This window comes from Pectinophora gossypiella, chromosome 1 (genome assembly GCF_024362695.1).
Source record: "Pectinophora gossypiella chromosome 1, ilPecGoss1.1, whole genome shotgun sequence".
NCBI classification, from domain to species: domain Eukaryota; kingdom Metazoa; phylum Arthropoda; class Insecta; order Lepidoptera; family Gelechiidae; genus Pectinophora; species Pectinophora gossypiella.
In genome coordinates this window covers 16724686-16746942 of record NC_065404.1, presented here as the reverse complement: position 1 = coordinate 16746942, position 22257 = coordinate 16724686, and the positions used below count along the sequence as shown (strand labels likewise).

The window sequence follows — 22257 nt, the reverse complement described above, 5'->3', positions numbered from 1 at the left end:
CGGCTATTTGTTGTGAGGTGTCTAGGGAAGGACCGTCCCTCTCGTAATCAAGGTGTAATTACCTCCGTACCTCTGGCGATTTGAACAAACTAATAACATACCCGTGTACCTTTGAAAGCTAGAAACGTAGAAAAAGTTAAGCAATAAACATAACGGGCAGCGCAGGACCGATCGTCGTGGAGATCCTTGGGGGAGACCTATGCCCAGCAGTGGGCGTCGTACGGCTGATGATGATGAAACATAACGCAACATAGCAACACGCCAAAGGGGTAGGCAGAGGTGTATAGTATACACACCAACTCCCAATGTAAGTTCCATGTAATAGGGAGAGAGTCTCGAGCCGGAATTCATTGCACTCCTTACAAATATCTCATTAATACCGCGTCCCGCCTAATGCATGAGTGCGAGCGAGACAAAATCCACGCGCCCCTTACTCCTTAGCAGCTCACGACCATTTTGATTAAGACTCAAGAGGGGGTGGCGTCGGCATACGAATACGAATTGGTGCGGGGCGGAGAGACCATTCTATAAGCAGTATCAACGGCCTCCGTGGTCCAGTAGTTGAGCGTTGGGCTCACGATCCGGACGTCCCGGGTTCGAATCCCGGTGGGGAAATATCACAAGAATCATTACAGGCTGATCACCTGATTGTCCGAAAGTAAGACGATCCGTGCTTCGGAAGGCACGTTAAGCCGTTGGTCCCGGTTACTACTTACTGATATAAGTACGTAGTGGTTACATGAGTCATGTCAGGGGTCTTTGGCAGCTCAATAGTACTGACACCAGGGTTGATTAGGTTTGGTAATCCAACTCACAACCCACACGATAGAAGAAGAAGAATAAGCAGTATCAGTGTTTAGTTTATGCTTAAACAGTAACTACATCAAGATACATCAAGAGCATATTGCCAACAACCGCGTTATAACACACTTTACTACAAGATACAAGTGACATAATCGTAAAGTTGTCAGTTTCCCGTGAGTGTGGCCACACTGCGAGCGGATGCGGAAGTGTCAGGTTTCGTATTTTGAAACTTTCAGACGGAACTTTATTTATAACGTTTCAAAATTGGATTAAGGGTTTTTTTTTAGCTGGAGTGCGGATAAAAGAGAAGCAAAAGTGGACTGCTAGTTTTCGGGGAGCTAGTCGCTTTTCCCACCTACCTACCTGATATTGACTGTCTGTGTTCATAAACCATCCCATAAACATTTATTTATCTAATAATTACAACTATAAGTTACCTTAAAGGCATACCTATGCCCAAGGCGGTAACTAAGACACGTAAGTTAATATAAACTTAAATTATTATTTCAATATACATACATACATAAACTCACGCCCGTAATCCCAAATGGGGTGGGCAGAGCCACAAGTAATCAAAGACAACTTGCAGCCACTGTTGATACGAAGTCCTAAGATGGAGAGATAAGGGGTGGTGATATTTACAGTATTATACTATATACCTAGATACTAAACTTAGGGTGGCTTGCGTAAGGGTCTTTAAACATGTTTAGTGGGCCACTATCAAGTACAATAGTAGTACAATAGTATCAATTACAATTTTAATTATAGCCTCTGCGAACTTCGCCAATGAACAATTGAACAGGTCTATTTCCTTGGCAACCTCATTTAATATATTTAGAGCGGTGGTAACGGGATCTTGCCTCATTATATTAGTGCGACTCTTGGGTATATAAAAAAATAGATTCCGCGGACCATGCCTCAACCGTAGATTTGGGAACATCTTCTATTGTGTGGGTTGTGAGGTGCATTACCAACCTCAATCACTCATGTGATTACCAATATTACCATAACTTGTACTAATTGTACCTATTCCGCGAATCCTTTTAACGAACATGAACAGCCTATATACGACCCACTGCTAGGCACAAGCCTCTCCTCAATCAACCGGAAAGGGTATGGAGCATACTCCATCATATGGTTCTACTGCTGGTTGGTGGAGGTACAAAATGTACGGTTACTATGTATAACATAAATTGCCATTATCATATTTATAAATACTTTGGTACCATGCAGATTCTTACGAAAACGCGTTTATAGTGCGACTGATCTAAGTGTTCTACTGTATAACGTAAGCTGACGACTATATCCCAATTTGGGTAGTCAGAGGCACATCCATCGTAAGATGATCTGATTACAGTCATGAGCAATATAATGTACCCACTTTAGGACTCTGTCGCACTAACATATTTGACATTTAGTGTGACTTACAGTTCAATTTGTCAAAAAAGTTAATGTTGCATGGTACCAAAGTGTATACATATTAATGCTCGTGACCGTACACATACACCTCACCGAGCTGTCTGTTAGGACAACGTGATAGGTGGTGAGCAGTATCGCGAGCTATAATGGTCGAGCCAACTGTGTTAGTGAAAACTGCACTTAAGATAAATTGATAACTCATTGGAGCAAGTCCGGTGTCGGGGATCGAACCGGGGCGCTCCCCGTTTAAGAAGCAAGCCGGAGAACCACAGGACGGTAGTGACTATTCTCTCTCTCTTTATTTAAGAGCTGCGCTCTTGTCGGTGGAGTAATCGCCATTACTCCATAGATAGGGCGTATAGAACGGTGGTTGCCCCAATCGCCTTCCGTTCCGCAGTACACCGACCAATTTCTCAATCGGTGATGTTCTAGCTAAAGCCCTACCAGAATCCATTTCCTCGGCCTCCAACCAGTACTGATACCGCTGCTGCCCGGCATCAGGGGTGCGCTTTTGAAGTAGCGGCGCCTACTCGCTACGTCACAAGATCGTCATAGAACCTAAGTAGCATTTTATAGGTTAGCCCGTCCCAATGAGCTACCCACTACGTTCTGCTAATCCTGACGCTGTTTGGTCAGGGACCAAACAGTGACTATTACTGTTTATAAATAAATAAAAGCTAACACTAGGACCATACAAGTTCACCTCGAACTACGAATGAATTACACAATATCACGCGATTTGTTTACAAAGCTATGCCTAATTACTCTACAATTAGGGTCGTTTTGCAATGATGACCTGCGAAGGACAATGGCTATGGCTACGTCAAAGGGATTCGCGGAATAGGTACAACTAGTACAAGTTATGCTAATATTGGTAATCCCAGGAGTGATTAGGAAGTGTAATATCTGACTTAGGGTGATTAAGAACTTTATGATGACACAAGTAAAGAATGGGTGGAGGAAACTTACACATTTTTTCTTTATTTCATGTTTCACTGAAGGTTAAAGGCTGATCGAAATCGGCCTAGAAATCGAAATGGTTTTTTGCCCATACTGCTTCGCCGAACACATGGGGAGACAAAAAAACACATCCAAATGTAATTTTTCAAAAAGACGCTTACGTTGTTTGACTATAGGTAACCTCCCAAGGTCGACATTAGCCCGGATTCCTGCAGACACCTCCTAATTGTATTTTAAGTTATACGCGTCATTTTCTTATAAGCCGAAAAGTAAAGGGACGGATGAATAACAACTGTTAACGTTCAAATGAAAGAATAACCCGGGCGAATAAAATAGGCATCTCGCACATATGCTATACGTTTGACGTGTGCTGTCAACTTAATTGTCAGGTTATTGGCCAACATAAAATATTGGAAGGGTTTTTTAAATTTCTGCCTAAAATTGACGTATGTTCCATAAATTTTATGCCTGTGGATTAGCCGTCCCTTTCCTTTTCGGCGGATAAGAAAATGACAGGTATAACTTAAAATAAATTTAAATGTGTGTGCCGAAAGCGACGATAATCGACGTTAAGAAATCAAAGAGCGCCAAATAATAAGTGTAAAGATATAAAAATACTTGTTGTATATCAACTGTTATTGATACTAAGTACATATACACGTTATAAGGGACTCGGCATAAGGAAAACAGTCCAATATTGTTTTTTATGGCGTTTTCGAGGAAAATGAAAAACTCGGCTACATAGATACTGAATGGGAAAGTGTATGTGTGTGTGTGTCTGTTTGTTCCGTCTTTCACGGTAAAACGGAGCGATGAATTCACGTGTTATTTTAAGTTTAAATTTTTGTCTCTATATAACCCCCACTTCCTTAAAACGGGAGGTGTTGGTGGATGTTTGTATGGAGCATTCGGCAATTTTAAAGGTAGAAGGCTAACAATTGGTATGCGAACTATTAATGACTAACAAAAAAATCGTGCATATTTTTTTTGAGGAAATCTGCCCCTAACCTGGGGTGAAATTTTATATGGGGTTTTTCGCATTTTCAAACTAAAAAGCTAAAAATTGCTACATTCGAAAAGGGGAACCGAGTTACCCCGAATTAAACGCGAGCGAAGCCGCGTGCAGGAGCTAGTAGTATACATAAATACAAATCTAGACAGAGTTATTACTACATGCGGGCACGCACTGACGTAGGTATAAACATGATTTAATGTGGAATTACAAATTCTTTGAGGCTGTTGGTAAAATGGTACTGGAGGCTTAGCCAAGTTGCAAACGATTGTGACAATCGATAGTTTTTTTTTCGTGACGTGACTTATTGTATATTTGGCGCAAATGGCATTTTTTACTTGGCCGGAGACAATTCACAGTGGCATTGATATAAAAAAAATATAGATTTTTTTTTGGTTCGAGTATATTTGACCAGGAGTTCGCCTTCCGGCTGTGGCTCTAAACTTTGATTTCATGTTTGGATCATAGATCAATATATCACGTGGTTTCCAGAATTTTTGCATTTTTGCAATTTTTGAATTTTTGAATTTTTGGTTAACACGTTGACAGTCCCCATGCAAATTGTTTTGACTTCCTTGTAAGTCCCGCATATTACTTCAACCTTTGCTAAGTTACCCGGAATCCAAGTGGAGAACCCGCACTTAGTGCGTACGTCGTTTCTTAGTGACCCATATATGGGTCACGGACGTATGGAGCTAGTCCGCCATGACCCGTATATGGATCAATGGACTGTCAACGTGTTAATGTCAATAGGCTTGTTCCCTATAACATGGAATTTAAACATAGCTGGCGAGGAGCGGGTGTTATACAATACACCTCTGAGAACCCCGGGAAGCAGGCGTGATGCTATGTTATGTTTTATTTTTTTATTTATTTCCATAAATAAATAAAATAAATAATGAGAGACATAAAATAAAAAGAGGAATCTTTATTCAATGTTCTTCAATGTTATTTTCACTTTGGGGACCACATTGTCAGTTGCAGTCACTCTTGTTTACTTTTCATTTAACATAACAACAATGCGTCTGTATCCCTAAAGGAGTAGGCAGAGGTATAATAATAATACAGTTTCTCGACAGCTATGTTAAAGTTCCATGTAATAGGGGGCGAGCCTATTGATATGATGATGATGATGATGATGATCTCTTCGACCGGTTTCGGCCATGGCGACCACTTCGACTCCTAGTCGGCACGACGCTGATATACCCTTTTCAAAGGCAAATAAAGAGTATTTTAATTTCTATTCCCATTGCTTTTTACTTGTTTGGTTTATTTAAGGCTTTGTAGAAATATGTCACTCTAAATCTTGTGTTAAGTACATTTGTACATTAATTTTCTAAAGGAAAATAAATAAATGGAAGGGAGTGGAATTCTTTGCCGTCTTCTGCATTTCAGAATGCATATAACAAGAGTGCTTTCAAGGCCAGAGTGAACAGGCACCTTCTGGGCGCGCTCCATCTTAGCGTCGTCAATGCCTTCGAGCAAGTCTGGGGCCAAGAACAAACCCATCAAAGGTTAAAAAAAACGTTTTAAGGAGAACTCGTTCCTCAGCCGGCTCGATATTACGAAAGTGCGCAGTTAGACATGCCCCTTACATTACTTGTTAAGACTTACCAAAATTCAAATCCAGCATTAAAGAAATCCTCACACACTCAACATTAAAAAACACTCCGAAAAGTCACTCAAAATGGCGGAAAAATGTGGAAAAATCACTGTTTCTTATAAGTAGTCCGCAGTGAGATATGTGCATCCTCACTCCACGAATGCAAAAGGTAAACTGACAACACGCGAAGTGAAGTAAACAGTGTATTAATTTAATTGAATGCAGATGGGGTAGCTTAAAAAAATCTAATACAAGAGCAATAGCATAGAATAAGGAATAAATAATACTACGTATAGAACGGCAACTCTCCGCACCCCACCAGCGGCTGAGCTAGGTTTACCTCACCCCCCTCGAACATAGTTTAGACTTGAATCATATGACGTCAGACGTCACACAGACAGTTGCGGGTGTACGATAACGTCAATGTGTGGCGTCTGTGTAAAATGAGGTTGTTTGTATGAAGTGTCCGGGGTGTAGCAAAAGGTTAGATGACGTTGCCGAGGTTTTTGTAGCAGTTACTTTTCCCCGGCTATATAGGTTGTCAGAAGCTGTAGTTGTTTTAGGCGGATGAGACGTTCGTTATGTAAAAAATGACGATTCAAGTGTAACTATGTTACCAACTGAATAAACATATTAAATTCGAAATAAAAAAGAATTTGACTGGGTCTGAGATGAATTATAAAATGCTAATGTAGAAAATAGACTACTAACAAAATTGACGGTGATACGGCTCACCACCTATCACGTTGGTCTAACAGAAAGCTCGGTGAGGCGTGGGTACCTAGTTCATCTTATGATGGATGTAAGTACCTCTGACTATCCCAATTGGATTATAATCATGAGCTTGTGTTATTAGAAAATAGAAGCCAGTCTAAATTAATTTAAAATAATTTCGTTTAATTTAAATATTTATTTATTTATTCATTTGTTATTTATAACATAAAGGTTGGATCGTGGCAGACTTCGAAAGTGATGACTTGGACGCATGCCGGAGGGACTGGCCGGAATACGCACAGGATCGCAAAAAATGGAAAGAGGATGGGGAGGCCTTTGCCCAGTAGTGGGATCTAGTAGGCTAGATTAGATTAGATTAGAAAGGTTATCCGGCCAAGTAGTTAATGCCATCTGCGGCAAATCTACAATAAGTCACGTCAAAAAAAAAAAAAAAAAAAAAAAATTAGAAAGGTTGCCCATTGCGTTATAAATATACAATGGCTTATAAAACACATTCACAATTAGAACACTAAGGGTGGTATTAATAAACTAATCTCAGCATCGAGACTGCTCTCAAGATCATGTCAATATGACAGTTCTCATATAAAAACAGAAACTTGAGCGTGATCTTGAGGGCAGTCTCAGCTGAGATTAGTTTATTAATACCACCCTTAGTAGATAGATGTTTACATCAATTATCATTTTTTTATCTTGCGATGGATGTGCATCTAACTAACTCAATTGGAAATATTATAATCGTGAGATTATGTTATGGCATGGCACTTCATTTTAATGTAGGATTATTTAAAATTAGAAGCGAAAAGGTGTGTGTAAATAATAAAACTTTAGATGCTCAAAATATCTGTTGGTTAACGCATTTCAAATGCCTTAAAACCTTGACACAAGGACTACTATTGCATTATTTAAATACTTATCAAAATCATTGACGTCAAACTTAAACTAAATAGTTAATCGCCAATATACTTAGCGAGGCAAACTATTCATCTGATATCTGGTTCTAACTAGTTAAGCTTTGAGTATTCAAAACATTTGCATATTTAAATATTAAAAAAAAAAACTCGTATCAAACAAACGGGCTATTTATCAAAGGTTATTTCTAGCTTCATTTTAATATTCTTGTATAAGTTTAGTGGCGTATTATCTTTGTCATTTGACTTTCTCTTGAGTTTTCTCTGTTCAACTGCACATATCAGAAAACGCATTGAAAACATTCAGATTGGCGTATTCCTGAAAGGGTGAAATTCAGAACATTATTAACGTATTTTTTTTGGATATTTTTGCAAAATTTCCCGTCCGGTTGAATGAGAGGAGGCCTGTGCCCAGCAGTGGGACGAACGTACCTATAGGCCATTTCTGTTGTGTATATGTGAGTGGTAGAGTTTGCCGCTCTAGGATTGGCTTGCACAGCCATGAAAGAAAGTGAATTTCTTCGAGGCAATGACGTCATAAATCGAGGCAATCGAGGCAATTGAGGCAATCGTCTGAAACAGACGCATAAAGCCAATGATGATGATGATATATTTTTTTAAAAAGATACGGGTCCTAAGCTGGCGTTTTTCTTGCAGCTTTCAGCAGAATTTACAATCGAAAAACAATAGAATTGAAAATAATTGAAAAAAAAAAAAAAAAATACAACAGAAATCATGAATTTTGCGACGGAAATATCTAGTTGATGTTAATTCAGAATCATGGTCCGAATCCTCCCTCTTAGTATTCGTTACGGTGTCACTAAAACCCTGTATATAATTAAAAATATTTCGCAACAATACAAAAGTGGTCATGCCCGCAATGAAAACCACAAGCCGATGACGTAGCCGGCGTATTATTATCAAAGGTACGAGCTACGTTCGTTTCCTAGAAGACCGCCGATTGGCAGTCGGCGGCCATTCATCTCACTTACGTCGCAGACGGCCTTCACAACCCTGTTTTAAGGGCATTTGAACTGAACTGACTCAGGACATTGTGACCTGAACTTAGTCATCTGCCCGTGCCTCTCCCTCACGAGACCCTTGGGTTTAAAGTACAAAATAAGTAGGTATATGAATCATGTGATGCAGCTTTAAGAGCGATGTCTTAATATGTGGCGCTGCAGCGGTGTTGTCGCGACACTATTACTACTAATACCCTTTTTTCTTGTTTGACGTGACTTATTGTAGATTTGTCGCAGATGGCATTAACTACTTGGCCGGACAAATGGAAGCGCTGAAGGCTCTCACTCGGTACAACGTTTAAGACAATAGGCCTGAGAGTGCCCAGTTGGGCGCGAACCTCGGCTCAGGGCGTCGTCTGAGGAGAAAAATATTTGAAAGAATTAATCGCCCCTAGTGGGTCGATAGCGATAAGCGCTGATTGAGGGAACTATTAATACCACGCCCCGGACATTTCATTCAAAACACCTCGTCTTACACAGACACCACACATTGACGTTATCGTACACGCGCATCTGTGTGTGTGATGTCTGATTATACGATGGACTAAAGTAAGACCGAGGGGGGTGAGGTAAACCTAGGTCAGCCGCTGGTGGGGAGCGGAGAGTCGCCGTTCTGTACGTAGTATTACTTATTCTATACTAATACTAAGGGCCTCCAGGGTCCAGTGATTCACTACAGGGGCCAATATCCGGATCCCTAGTTTGATTAGGATATTGCTGGCTGGTAACCCGATTGTCTGAAAGTAAGACTATCCGTGCATAAGAAGGCACGTTAACACGTTGACAGTCCAGTGATCCATATACGGGTCATGACGAACTAGCTCCATACGTCCGTGACCCATATGTATATGGGTCACTAAGAAACGATCAGGTACGCACTGAGGGCGAGTGCTTCACTTGGATCCCTGGTAACTTAGCAAAGGTTGAAGTAATATGCGGGACTTACAAGGAAGTCAAAACATTTTGTATGGGGACTTCTTCTTCTAACGTGTGGGTTGTGAGGTGGCGTACCAACCTCATCAACCCTGGTGTCAGGGTTACTATTGAGCCGCCGACATAGCTCATGTAACGACTTCTTATTTACTCAGTAAGTAGTAACCGTGGATCATCTTACTTTCGGACAATCAGGTGATCAGCCTGTAATGTCCTAACCAAACTAGGGACCACAATGTAATTTTTGTGAAATGTCCCCATCGGGAATCGAACCCAAGACCTCCGGATCGTGAGCCCAACGCTCAACCACTGGACCACAGAGGTTCTCGGGGACTGTCAACGTGTTAAGCCGTTGGTCTCGATTACTACTTACTGATGTAAGTATGTAGTCGATATGAGCCATGGGGCCTTTGGCGGCTCAATAGTAACCCTGACATGATAGAATAATCCGATTCCGGCTAGTTACTATTTAATTATGTAAGTTTGTAGTCGTTAGACGAGCCATATCTATAGGTACGGTCACGAGCATTAGTATGTATATATACACTTTGGTACCATGTTACATTAACTTTTTTGACAAATTGAACTGTAAGTCTCACTAAATGTCAAATATGTTAGTGTGACAGAGTCCTAAAGTGGGTACATTATATTGCTCATGACTGTACACGAGCTGAAGCAAAACCCAGTATATTAAAACAACAGCATCATATTAAAACAATAAGGAAAACCTGTTGATAAACTTATCTCCCACAGAACCATTTACCGTGGAATACCTACGTCATAGCGCCCGTTCTCATGTTAGCGCGATTTCACAAGAATCACTTTATTTCCTTGCATTTATAATAAATTAAACGACTTTTTAATTCAGCCGGGTAAACTATGCATTCTTTAGTCAATGCCGTTCGTTCACGGCCAGTGCTGTCATAACGATTATCCTGCGGCAAATACATAAATAGTAAGTATTTAATAAATATACGCCTTAATTGACAACATTTCATTTTTACTAAGGTGCCTTAAATCGAAAACCATTTCGAGACATTTCTATGATTTACACAAAACACATTTTTTCAGATTTTTTAATTCAGTAATAATAGAAATATATTGAAAAATCCACGAGGTCAGAAGAGGAAGGCATAATAAGTTCAGACCTTTACATAAAAATTATATATATATATGTTTGCGACTTGTTTTAAATACGCATGCAAAGGTACATTACATTATACTGCCTTCATTCTATCAATGGCAGAATCCAATTTTCAAAAAATATTTTTTGTAACTTCTAGTGGAAAAATCTTGAAAAGAAAAAAATATGTGTCTTCTATTTAAACAAGTACTTTCGAAATAGCACAAAAAAACCACGGCTTAAAAATTTGAAATGTTGTCAATTGAAAGCACTATACAGGGTGTTAGTGACATCTTAACGAAAACTTTAAGGGGTGGTTCAGGCCATGATTCTGAGTTGATATCAAGTAGAAATTTCCGTCGCAAAAGTATGGATTGGAAAATAATTAAAAAGAAAAGAAAAATTTTCATGAATTTTTTGACACGAAATTCCACTTGATATCAACTCAGAATCATGGTCTGAACCATCCCCCTCAGTATTCGTTACGGTGTCACTAACACCTATACCTACTTATATGGCTACCGTATGTACTTGTACGGGGTGTAAGTGTCATCGTAACGAATACTGAGAGGGATGATTCATCTGATTATTCTGAGTTAATATCAAGTGGAATTTTCCATCGCAAAAGTATAGAATTGAAAATAATTTAAAAAAACTAAAAAAAAATCATGAATTTTGCGACGGAAAATTCCACTTGATTTTAACTCAGAATCATGGTCTGAATCAACCCCCTCAGTATTCGTTACGATGTCACTAACACCCAGTATGTTGTATAATGGATTTTGATAGTTTCCTAAGTCAAAGATAAATTATGAAATTCTAATGACTAAATAAAGGCAGATGTAAAAGTGTCAAAAAACGTTTTCTTTATTCTATTTAACTTATTTATGAATTTTAACAATGAAAAATTTAATTATAAATGCGACATTTCGTCACGTTTTTCTATGACGTCACAGGTTGCTTTTTCATACAAATACCATAGATTTTTATACCGTTTAGTAAAAAGTAACTGATTTGACTAGTTGGAAACTTATCTGTGCCGGTGTGTGTACTCAGTTCATCTTGCGATGGATGTGCCTCTGACTACCCCAATTAGGAATATGGTCGTGAGCTTATGTTATGTGACCTTTGTGTAGCGAGCAAGTAATAATTTCAATAAACTATGTAAGGAAGTTGATCTTGATTTGTTTAACACCGGTTCTGCAGCGGCGAGGAGATTACTCAGTCAGAGGTTTTTTGACACCTAATCTTCTTTTTATTTTCTCTCTTCTAACTTTAATTTGCCTGTGCACAACTCTCTGATATCATATTAACTAGTTTAGGGTTATCAGTGGAAACCTGTAATTAGTTTTCAACTAAAACACATAATAACGGGTTTTACCGCGTTTAAAATAGGATTATGAGACTCCCGATATTTCGACACTGTTGCAAATGCCATGATCACGGGATGACGCGGTAAGAACCCGTTATTATGTGTTTTAATTATGATAATAACCGTGTAACCTTAAAATTTTCAAATGTTATGTTTGTTGTCTACTTTCTGTATTTTATAACTGTTGGTTTTCCCAAAATAAAATAAATAAATAACCAACCTATGTTCGTCCTACTGTTGGGCACAGGCATTCCCTCAATCAACCCGAGGAGGTACGCATACTCCACCACGTTGCTCCACAGTGGGTTGGTTGGTGTTTGAGCTAGTAGCCCGGGACCAACGGCTTAACGTGCCTTCCGAAGCATGGAATCATCTTACTTTTCTACTAGTGATTAGAGCGTTGGGCTCACGACCTGGACTCATGATCCGGGTTCGATTCCCGATGGGGACTTTGTCGAAATCACTTCGTGAGACTGTCTTTTGTTTTGGTAAGATCGATAAGTAAGATCTCCATATTCTGTAGACGGGATTGTGTTCTTGAAGACATGACAAGCTTGTCCTGACATCTTTGAATAACTTATCAAGTATAGGTGTTCAACTTTTTCCTTTACCTAACAGACTGATGTATACAGACAGGGATATCGAGTTTACATTTACATCTGCTCAAAGTACCGTATTTACCCAAGGTATTTACCTTACCTTCAATACCTGATGTTTCTACGTAATACCGTATTTATTATAAAGAGAAAAAATCTAAAAAGTCTTGCTCGAACAGACCTTGAACCCGCAGCATAGAATAAGGAATATTCCTACGTATAGAAAGGCAACTCTCCGCTCCCCACCAGCGGCCGAGCTAGGTTTACCTCACCCCCGTCGAACATAGTTTAGACTTGAATCGTGAAGGCAGTTCGCGGAACGTTGCTTTTATCAGTTTGGTGGGAGGCTGAAGAAAAGAAGTTACAATAAGCTCAGAATAAAGATTCCGGGAAAAGTCGGTCAAGTGCGAATCGGACTCGCGCACTGAGGGTTCCGTGCTGCCGTAAAACATACATACATACATAAACTCACATAAAATCGCTTCATACACGCACGCCGGTTCAGAGTAGATCGTATTAAACATTTTCTAAGGACATCTCCAATTTGGTCATCGTAAGTCCTTCTCGGTCTTCCTCTGCCAGCCCTACCATCAACTTTCGCTTTATATACCGCTTTTGCAATTCTATTATCCTGCCATAACGTACTATCGTAAAAAATAATCATGTTTAAGGTTTCGACTTTGCCGTTGAGAAAATACTGTCTCCAATTCTCCATACGACTTCCAACTGTACTACCTTGGACATAGCTTGCGATTAATTTACCAACTGCAAATAAATATAGCTAATCACATTTTTTTTTGGAACAACAAACATGAACATAAACAGTCTATATACGTCCCACTGCTGGGCACAGGCCACCCGTCAATCAAGCGGAGGGGGTAGGGAGCGTACTCCACCACGATGCTGCACTGCGCGTTTGTGGTTTAACGGCTAATAGCCGGGACCAAAACGGCTTAACGTGCCCTCGGAAGCAATTTTTCCAGCCAATCAGGTGATTCAAGCCTGTAAAGTCCAACAACATAAACAAAACGGTTTTGAATTTTTTACTCTTTACTTGTGATTCTTCATCACTGCTGGGGCACGGGCCTTCCCTATGCATGGATAGGGAGATCGGGCCTTAAACCACCACGCGGGCCCAGTGCGGATTGGTGGTTATTAACGACTGCTAATGCAACCGGGACCAACGGCTTAACGTGCCTTCCGAAGCACGGAGGAGCTCGAGATGAAAACTTTTTTTTTGTTGTCACCCATCCTATGACCGGCCTTTGTGAAAGTTGCTTAACTTCAACAATCGCAGACCGAGCGCGTTTACCGCTGCGCCACCGAGCTCCTCATTGTGATTGTGATTCTTAGAATAATATAATGATAAGCCAGAGACGTTGTACTTGCAGCCTACGCATTTGTATTGAAGTACGTACACGTACATATTATGCCTTGTTACTGTTACGTAATATACAAGTACACATTACGAACAATTTACGTCGTAGTTGGATGTTTTATGCATATTTAAAGTCTCTAGCATAGAATAAGGAATAATACTACGTTTAGAACGGCAACTCTCCGCTCCCCACCAGGATCTGAGCTAGGTTTACCTCACCCCCCCTCGAACATAGTTTAGACTTGAATCGTGAAGGCAGCGCGCGGAAAGTTATTTTTTATTTTTATCAGTTTAATTTATATGTTCGAATTTTGAAATTAGACGCACTAATCGCCCGCGCTGACTCGCCTGCTGCGCGCCTATTAGTATTTATTTTTCATGGTAATTGTTCAATTACAGTTGTCAATCTCCCGTCCCTTTCCTTTTCGGCGAATAAGAAAATGACAGATATAACTTAAAATAAAATTAGATGATGTATTTTTGAATCAGCGCCATTGTTTAGGGTCACTACTATGTCAATCGCATACATTCTTACCACTGTACTGTTGATTGTTAAATCGACGTTCCCCATACAAACGATAGATGGAGTTGTTCACTTTAAACGTGATAATTACCTATTTTCTCATTGCTGGGGTACATAATTATTCAAAGATGTAATTAAAAAACTAATTGTTGCTTGAAATTTGGATCACATGTATAGAATGATGTTGTGCTACCTATATTGTTTATCTTTATTTTGATGAGAATAATAATGGGTGGAAGTTGTAATGGTACGTTGGTGTGATAAAAAGGGTCATCATTTATACCCAAATACAAAGATAAAAGATGCATATGTCTGGTATCCATAACATTAGAAGTTTAAACGAAGAAGAAACTTAACAACGCCATCTATCGTGTTTTTGGGGAACGCCGATTGAAAAGTCCCTCATTGGTTAAGGCTCTACGTAATGACATCACAAAGTAACGAATACCTACGAAATGTCAGTAACCAATACTCCTGATAGCGAGGTAGCGAGGTTCAAAGTCCGTTCTTCTAAATCTCTAAATAAACATCTCGGATGCAAATACAGATTCTACGTGGGTAGATTGCGAACAGACTTTAAATTCTAGTACAGTCTGCTTGAATTAAATTTGACCACTCTACAAGAACGAAGACAAAGAGGTGATCTAAGTTTATAAATTACTGCGTTAAACAATTAAGAGAACTATTTAGATTCAACAAAAACACAAATTTAAGAGGGCACTCACTGAAACTGTACAAGTCGCAATTCATCTAAGAAAGCAATATTGCAAAAAAAAGTAAGTGCGCGATGCAAACAAATGTCAAATAGCAATATTGCTTTCTTAGATGAATAGCTGCGATGTGGCCATTTTAACTCCCGTGGTTTATCTTGACAGCACTAGTACAGTCATTTTCTTTTTCATTTTTTAACGTGACTTGTTGTGGATTTGCCGCAGGTGGCATTAACTACTTGGCCGGATAAATGGGGAGCGCTGAAGGCTCTCACCCGGTACAACGTTTAAAAGCAATATCATGTACCCACTTTAGAACCCTGTCGCACTATCATATTTGACATTTAATGAGTCTTACGATTTAATTTGTCAAAAATGTTTGTGTGACATGGTTTCAAAGTGTATACATATTAGTACTCGTGACCGTACAAGTAGAAATCACGGCAGTCTTTTCATTTGCAATTATTCAGCGGCGGCGGTTCATGTAAGATTATTTAAATATTTGAGGAAAAAAAACGTATTTGCGATAAAGCACAGAAAAACAAAAGTCACTAACGGTATGCACGATAACGTCAATGTGTAGTCTGTGTAAAACGAGGTGTTTTGTACGAAGTGTCCTGGGTTCTCCTGGGTGTGACAAAAGTTTAATTTCTTTCAATTCGAGTAAACCACCGGTTCCCAGGTGGCATAGCCGAGCTGTATTGTGTGACGGATGGGGCAGAGACTTGGTTACCGAGCTTCAGCTGGATATATAATCCACGCAGGATATTTTATTTTTGTCTGCCATACGAAATAATAATAATTCGAGTAAAAGTTTACATCACAATCTTTTACTTGTATTGAAGCTAGCGTGTCTATTGGGAGGTTTTTTAACAGAACATCATCATCATTGGCCACAGCATCTACAGTAGATGATTGTTGCAGCACTTGTTAGTCTACGGGTTCCCGCAGCGCCGCCGATGACTATAGAGCTCTATAAGCAGCGCGGCATTTCTTGCCACATCATTCGCACACAAAACCTGACTCCTCAGGAGGTGGTAAAGCACGACGAAGACTTTTTTGCTTCAAGTTTTCCAGCCTTTTTTTTTGACGTGACTTATTGTACATTTGCCGCAGATGACATTAACTACTTGGCCAGACAAATGGGGAGCGCTGAGGGCTCTGACCCGGTACAAAATTTAAGACAACAGGCTCGAGGGTGCCCAGTTGGGCGCGAACCTCGGCTCAGGACGTCGTCTGAGGAAGAATATTTGAAAGAATTAATCGACTATAGTGGATCAATAGCGATAAGCGCTGAATGAGGGAAATCGTCGACCACGCGGGCGGGGTCGGTATCGGGGTTCTGAAGTGTTTGGTGTCGCGAGCTGTTTGGCCGTCTCTATGGCTAGAGTAATCGGGTCGTCAGGTTCGTATATTACGTCCTTCGGACGCTGATACTTTTCAGTGCCGTCCCTGAGCGGAATGTATTCGGAAGCCGCAAGTTTTCCAGCCACTCATTTTCATGTCTTGTTCAAATGTCCGAATGTGATTATACAAAAAGGCGCTTGCGTGGTTTTCACTATAAGAAAAAAAGTACATGAAATCACTTTAAGCGATAAGGCCGCCATTTGCCATGTACTTAGTTAAGAGTCGTTTTGTAATTATTTCTTTTTATTTTGGTGCAATAAAGTGTATTTGTTACAACACAGAAGCAACATGTATTTTTTTCCCTTTCTTCTAAATGAAGTTCTCAGTTTATTCAACGGCCATAAAATGTCTTAATCTACCGTATGATTTGCGCAAGCGTCCCAGGGGGCCTACCGGCTAATTCGCCGAGCTTCGGCGACTTGAAAACGATTCAGATAAATCGAAGTTCGGCGTTTGGTACCGGGTAATTTCCGATGTTCATTGCAATCTGGATGAAAATCAATCCATAGATATTTTTTTTTGGTTTGGTTTTCCCCGAAGGGTAAGGCAAAGGGAACTATGCCCATACAGCCATGTCTGACGTATTTTTTTTCTTGATGATTAATGAAATGATGAAAGGTGATGATGATGAAACCTAAGCCCCCACCCTCGGAGTAGACTTCTACTCCGAACCCCAAACGAATTAACTCAAAAGTCCGCATAAACTTTTGAGTTATGAAGCGGCTTCCTGACACGAAGCGAAAATAGGCAGATACACTTTGTTTATTGAATACTCCAATATAATAACACTCGCGAATGTCTTCCGACTAACTTAATGCGATCATTAACCACAAAACACCACTTCGTATTAATTATTTAGATCATTCAATGAAGAAAGCAACTGTCCCGTTCCCGCCTCCCGCCAAAAAGCCCAATCCATAGATAATAATAGACATATTAGAGGGGTGCATGATTGTTTTTTTTTTTTTTGTTTTGGTTTTCCCCGAAGGGTAAGGCAAAGGGAACTATGCCCATACAGCCATGTCTGACGTATTTTTTTTCTTGATGATTAATGAAATGATGAAAGGTGATGATGATGAAACCTAAGCCCCCACCCTCGGAGTAGACTCCTACTCCGAACCCCAAACGAATTAACTCAAAAGTCCGCATAAACTTTTGAGTTATGAAGCGGCTTCCCAGCACGAAGCGAAAATAGGCAGATACACTTTGTTTATTGAATACTCCAATATAATAACACTCGCGAATGTCTTCCGACTAACTTAATGCGATCATTAACCACAAAACACCACTTCGTATTAATTATTTAGATTACTCAATGAAGAAAGCAACTGTCCCGTTCCCGTTTCCCGCCGAAAAGCCGGGTGCATGATTGAACGAATGACTTTTGGTCTTGCGTTCCGTTGAGACATTTGGTAAACATTTAATATTTTATATCATTATGAAATTAAAAAATACGGACTAATTTTGTATGTTATTTTTATTAATTGATAATATTTTTAGTTAATCACTTTGTAAAGTCTTACAAATGTTTAAAACAAAAGGAAAATGCAACGACGGATTTTTCTTTTGCAACTGAAGTAATGAAACGCAAAAAAAAAAAGAAAAATGACGTTATGTTATAAGCCGCGCCAATAAAGAAACGAATCGAAAATGGCGTCTAAGTACTTGCAAAGACAAATGGTAGGGTCAGCAATACTAGGGTTTAGTTCCCGGGAAATTTCGAAAAAATAGATATTTTTCAATTTTATTAAAAATATTTTTTAAGCAAGATTAATATTCCGGGATCGAAAACCCATTAGTTTCAAGCTTGTTAAGAGATACATAAGTATGTAGAATACATAGGTGTAAATATAAAACAATGCTTTGAGCGAAACATTATTATTTATTTATCAAAATAGACAAATTAATTTTGAGACGTTGATGGCCTATCACCGGTTTTAGTAGACGTTGATGTCCCTTCACCGGGGTCATCGTAATCAATCTCTTCAATCCCAGACATCTCACTGTCCCTTTCTTCCGCCGAAGTATCAGTTTCACTTGATGAATCGTCGCTGCTATCCATACCCACTCGTATAATGAAATCATCTATTTCCGTTTCATTCGTAACGTCACGTGTCCAGTACGTTTCTTCTACTCTTTTAATATGGTTGATTTGTTTTTTCCAGTCTTCAGCTGTTATTGATGAGATGGCATCTTTTGTTAGTTGTTCAATTTTGTTTTCATGCTGTTCCACATTTTTGTCAGCAACCCTTTGTTTTAACAAATTCCAGATATGCTCAATCGGGTTCAAATCACAGTTATATGGGGGCAATCTTAGGACTTCGTGTCCGTGTGATTTTAATAATTCATCCACTACATACTTTTTCTCTGGCATTTGTTTCTTTAACTCTGTTAGGAGCTCTGCTTTTGTCCATTCCTCTCTGTAGGTTATATTATGTTCCTTCATAAATTTTTTTACATCATCTTTTCGAGTAGCCGTTGTTGGTGCTTTGTCCAATTGCATCGAATGATACGAAGCATTGTCTAGTACTAGAATACATGATGGAGGCAGATTTGGAATTAATTTTTCATTCAAATATTTTAGAAAATTTTGGCCATCCATTTCGTCGTGGTAGTCACCTGTTTTACATTTCGCTTTAAAAACCAGGCCAGCACCACTCACGAAACCATTTTCACTTCCTGCGTGAACTATTACCCACCTTTGGCCAGGGCTGTCATTTTTTCGAACACCCTTATCCCTCGAACTTTGCCAGCATTTGCTTACTGTATAGTGGGCGTGAATCCATGTTTCATCCATATATATCACAGGTTTTTTATCGGGTCCTAATGCATCATTTTCTCTAATGCGTCGCAAATAGCGGGCTCGCCAAGCTTTAATATTGTCTTTTTCTATAAGAATCGATCTGTTTTGACGGCATTTTTTGAACCGATAGCCAAGTTTATTTTTTAAAATCCGCCTCAAAGTTGTTTTAGATCCTTTGAAATTTAAGTCTTTTTTTGCGGATGCCAATATTTTATTTAACGTGGGTACTTCTTTACGCACATCGTAAATAGAATTAACAATATTTCCGATGGCACAGATATCAAAATTGTCAATGGGGACTCTAGTATTATGTAGACCACGTCTCCCTTTGCTGGGTGTCCGAATTCTTGTCTTCTTCTCCTCAGCAAGTTGACCTTAAAAAACAAAAATAATTCTCAGCATTAATAAAAACATTGAACATTGCAGTTATCATCGGATATTAGCCGTAACATATCGAGAATATCTAAGAAGTACCTATTTATAAGCATATTTTATTCCTTATTTTTATAAAAGAAATAATTTGTATTATACATACTTATAAATCTTATTATAAGATTAAAACTTAATTTTCGTTTCCAAAAGAAAGATTTAGTTCAAAAATGGAATGAAAATATTTCCCATTAGTTGTTTTTTACAGAAGATAGCCTATATGGGCTATGAGCTTTTGCATGCTAAAAGCTAGGCGAAAATAACTTAAAAAGAAAAACAAAGAACTAGCGATAAACTAGAACTCCGCGCCACAAAAGAAGTCCCGTGGATGAGGTCGTTGCACGTCAAAGGCGGCCATCTTGAGACACGAAAAAGAACTCTATTGCAAAGAAATAAGAAATGTCAAATTTAGTTCCACAATATGCCGCGGGACTTCTTTCGTTTCAATCTAGGCAACATGGTCTTATTTTATGAATTAGGTATGATCTTAGCCTGCTCCACACTAACTGGACGAATTTAAAAAAAAATAACATCAATCGTGTAATATTGAGGTTATTTTATTATTTCTCGTAAATTATAGATTTCTTCACAAAAACTATTTAATGTCTATACTTGTGTACAAAATCATGCCGCGGGTTACTAATGACATACCCTTGTTAAATACGAAAAATATATTACATACCTTCTTTTTTTATTTTCACAATAGTGCTAACAGATAAACCCGTGGCCATGGCGGCGCGAGCGTTTGCGTATTGAAACGGATGATACCGTTCCAAATTTTTTTCTTCTTGGAAGTATTTGATGACGTTATAAACAATATCACGTGCATCACTTCGAAGAACCTTGCCTCGTTTTCCAGAAGTCGTCATAATGACCACGTATCAACACGGCACTTAAAAGTTGGGTTAGGAATTTGGAAACAAACAGCGTCGTGAGCGTCGTAGCAGCGGAAGAGCAAAACCAGACTGATTCATTTTTTTTTTTTGTATACGGTACGCCCGTGTGTGAGTAAAGACAGCAATAGCGTGCGAGTGAGAGAGAACGATGAGTGACGCCATTTTCGATTCGTTTCTTTAATGGCGCGGCTTATATATCAGCTGACTTGAATTCGCGCCGAATGCAACAGTTTTATCTTCTCAGAATTTATACAATAACAACAATAACGAAAGAAATGTAAGTAAATTATTAATCTAGTAGTAGTAAGAAACAAGTCAAGAAAGAATAGTCACATAATGAACCTATTCATTGTTCAACAACTTAAATAGTTTGTTGGAAACTTGTAAATGTATCTTTTTGTTTTTCTAGATCACCGATTTACTACCTACTAGATCTAGAGAGTCGGAGGCTAGACATGGAAGAGCGACTTGTTTCAGCAGTCGACAAGCTGGCTGGCTACAGCTGCTGAAGCTAATAGCAAGGCCGCGGATATGCAGAGTTGCTTCGGCTGCTGCTGGAGGAAGTTAGGTGAAGACCAATATAAGGTAATTTACTCAAACTTATTAAAAATTGTATGGAATTGGAGCAAGTAGGAGAAGTTTATAAGGCTCACGACACTTGGTGGTCTGCCCTAACTGCCTACCCCGCCAGGGGGCGGGGTAGGCAGTTAGGACACTACATCCCTACGGGGACGCTACATCCCTATGTAGCGTAAAGATTGTACGTATGTTATATACCCAAATTTACCTCCTTGATCAGCATATTTTACTCCATACTATAGTAAGAATAAAGGCCAAAAATAAATATCCTTATACCTTTGTATGTGCTACTTTATTACATTCCAAAATATTTTCTTTACATTGTATTTCATTCCATTAGAGTCGGCTAGTGTTCCTAAACTTTTAATTCATGAAGGACCACTTTACAAAATTTCTGCCTTGCCGGGATCACCCAAATAAATAAAGTAATAACTAAAGGATTATAACTAGTCTATAAAGACTATTACTAATGTACACGATAGACGTCATAAAAACTTTGTCATATTGTGACTGTTTATATTTCGCATGTATTTTATATGAATTAATGGATTTATTTATTACAGGTTAAAGAATAGCAGCATGACGATTCTCAAGAACGAAGACACTAGAGAAACTAAGTTAAAATACTTAAGTAAAAACATATGTATTCAATAAACTTGTATGTAAATATTTAAGCTAAAGTATAAGTACTCCATTTATGTTATTTAAGTGAAGTTGTGTTTAATTTAAATACTTAAGTTTGGTCATGTTATTTAAGTGAGTTTGTCTAGGGGTAACATTAAAGTACATTAAAGACAAAGCAACTAGATATCATTTTACCAAGAACTATTTTGAAACAAAAATAATATAGCATCACGCTTCTATTCCCGAAGGGGTAGGCAGAGGTGTATAGTATATTTATACACCCACTCCTTGCCAACTACTATCTAATAAAAAGATTTGTGTAGGTGTATTGATGAAGATGTTGGATGCAATTAACTTATATTTCCATATTATAGTAAGAATTGGGAACAATATTATATTTGTAGTATGTTCTAATTGATTA

General features: G+C 38.8%; 2 protein-coding genes and 1 long non-coding RNA gene across 7 annotated transcripts in view; 1 reads left to right on the top strand and 2 right to left on the bottom strand.

The window, feature by feature from the left end:
• The window catches only part of LOC126370073 (nuclear factor of activated T-cells 5), a 139617-nt gene that overhangs the window by 66430 nt on the left and 50930 nt on the right, over positions 1-22257 (bottom strand). The window contains exon 1 of one of the 5 annotated variants that reach the window (XM_050014755.1): positions 5810-6557. The exons of the other annotated variants lie outside the window; for them this stretch is intronic. Coding sequence (XP_049870712.1) covers positions 5810-5828 — 19 coding nt within the window. The 5' untranslated portion in view covers positions 5829-6557. Of the gene's footprint in view, positions 1-5809; positions 6558-22257 lie in introns of those variants that run through there. 5 annotated transcript variants of the gene reach the window in all.
• LOC126370457 (uncharacterized) lies at positions 18192-20711 on the bottom strand. Its single transcript, XM_050015316.1, has 2 exons — positions 20420-20711; positions 18192-19682 (listed from the first exon to the last, which is right to left on the bottom strand). Exons 1-2 carry the CDS (start codon positions 20604-20606, stop codon positions 18409-18411), a joined length of 1461 nt encoding a protein of 486 aa, XP_049871273.1. The 5' UTR covers positions 20607-20711; the 3' UTR covers positions 18192-18408.
• Positions 20832-22143, top strand: LOC126371184 (uncharacterized). Its single transcript, XR_007566980.1, has 3 exons — positions 20832-20910; positions 21043-21218; positions 21776-22143. It is a non-coding gene; the product is annotated as an uncharacterized LOC126371184 (long non-coding RNA).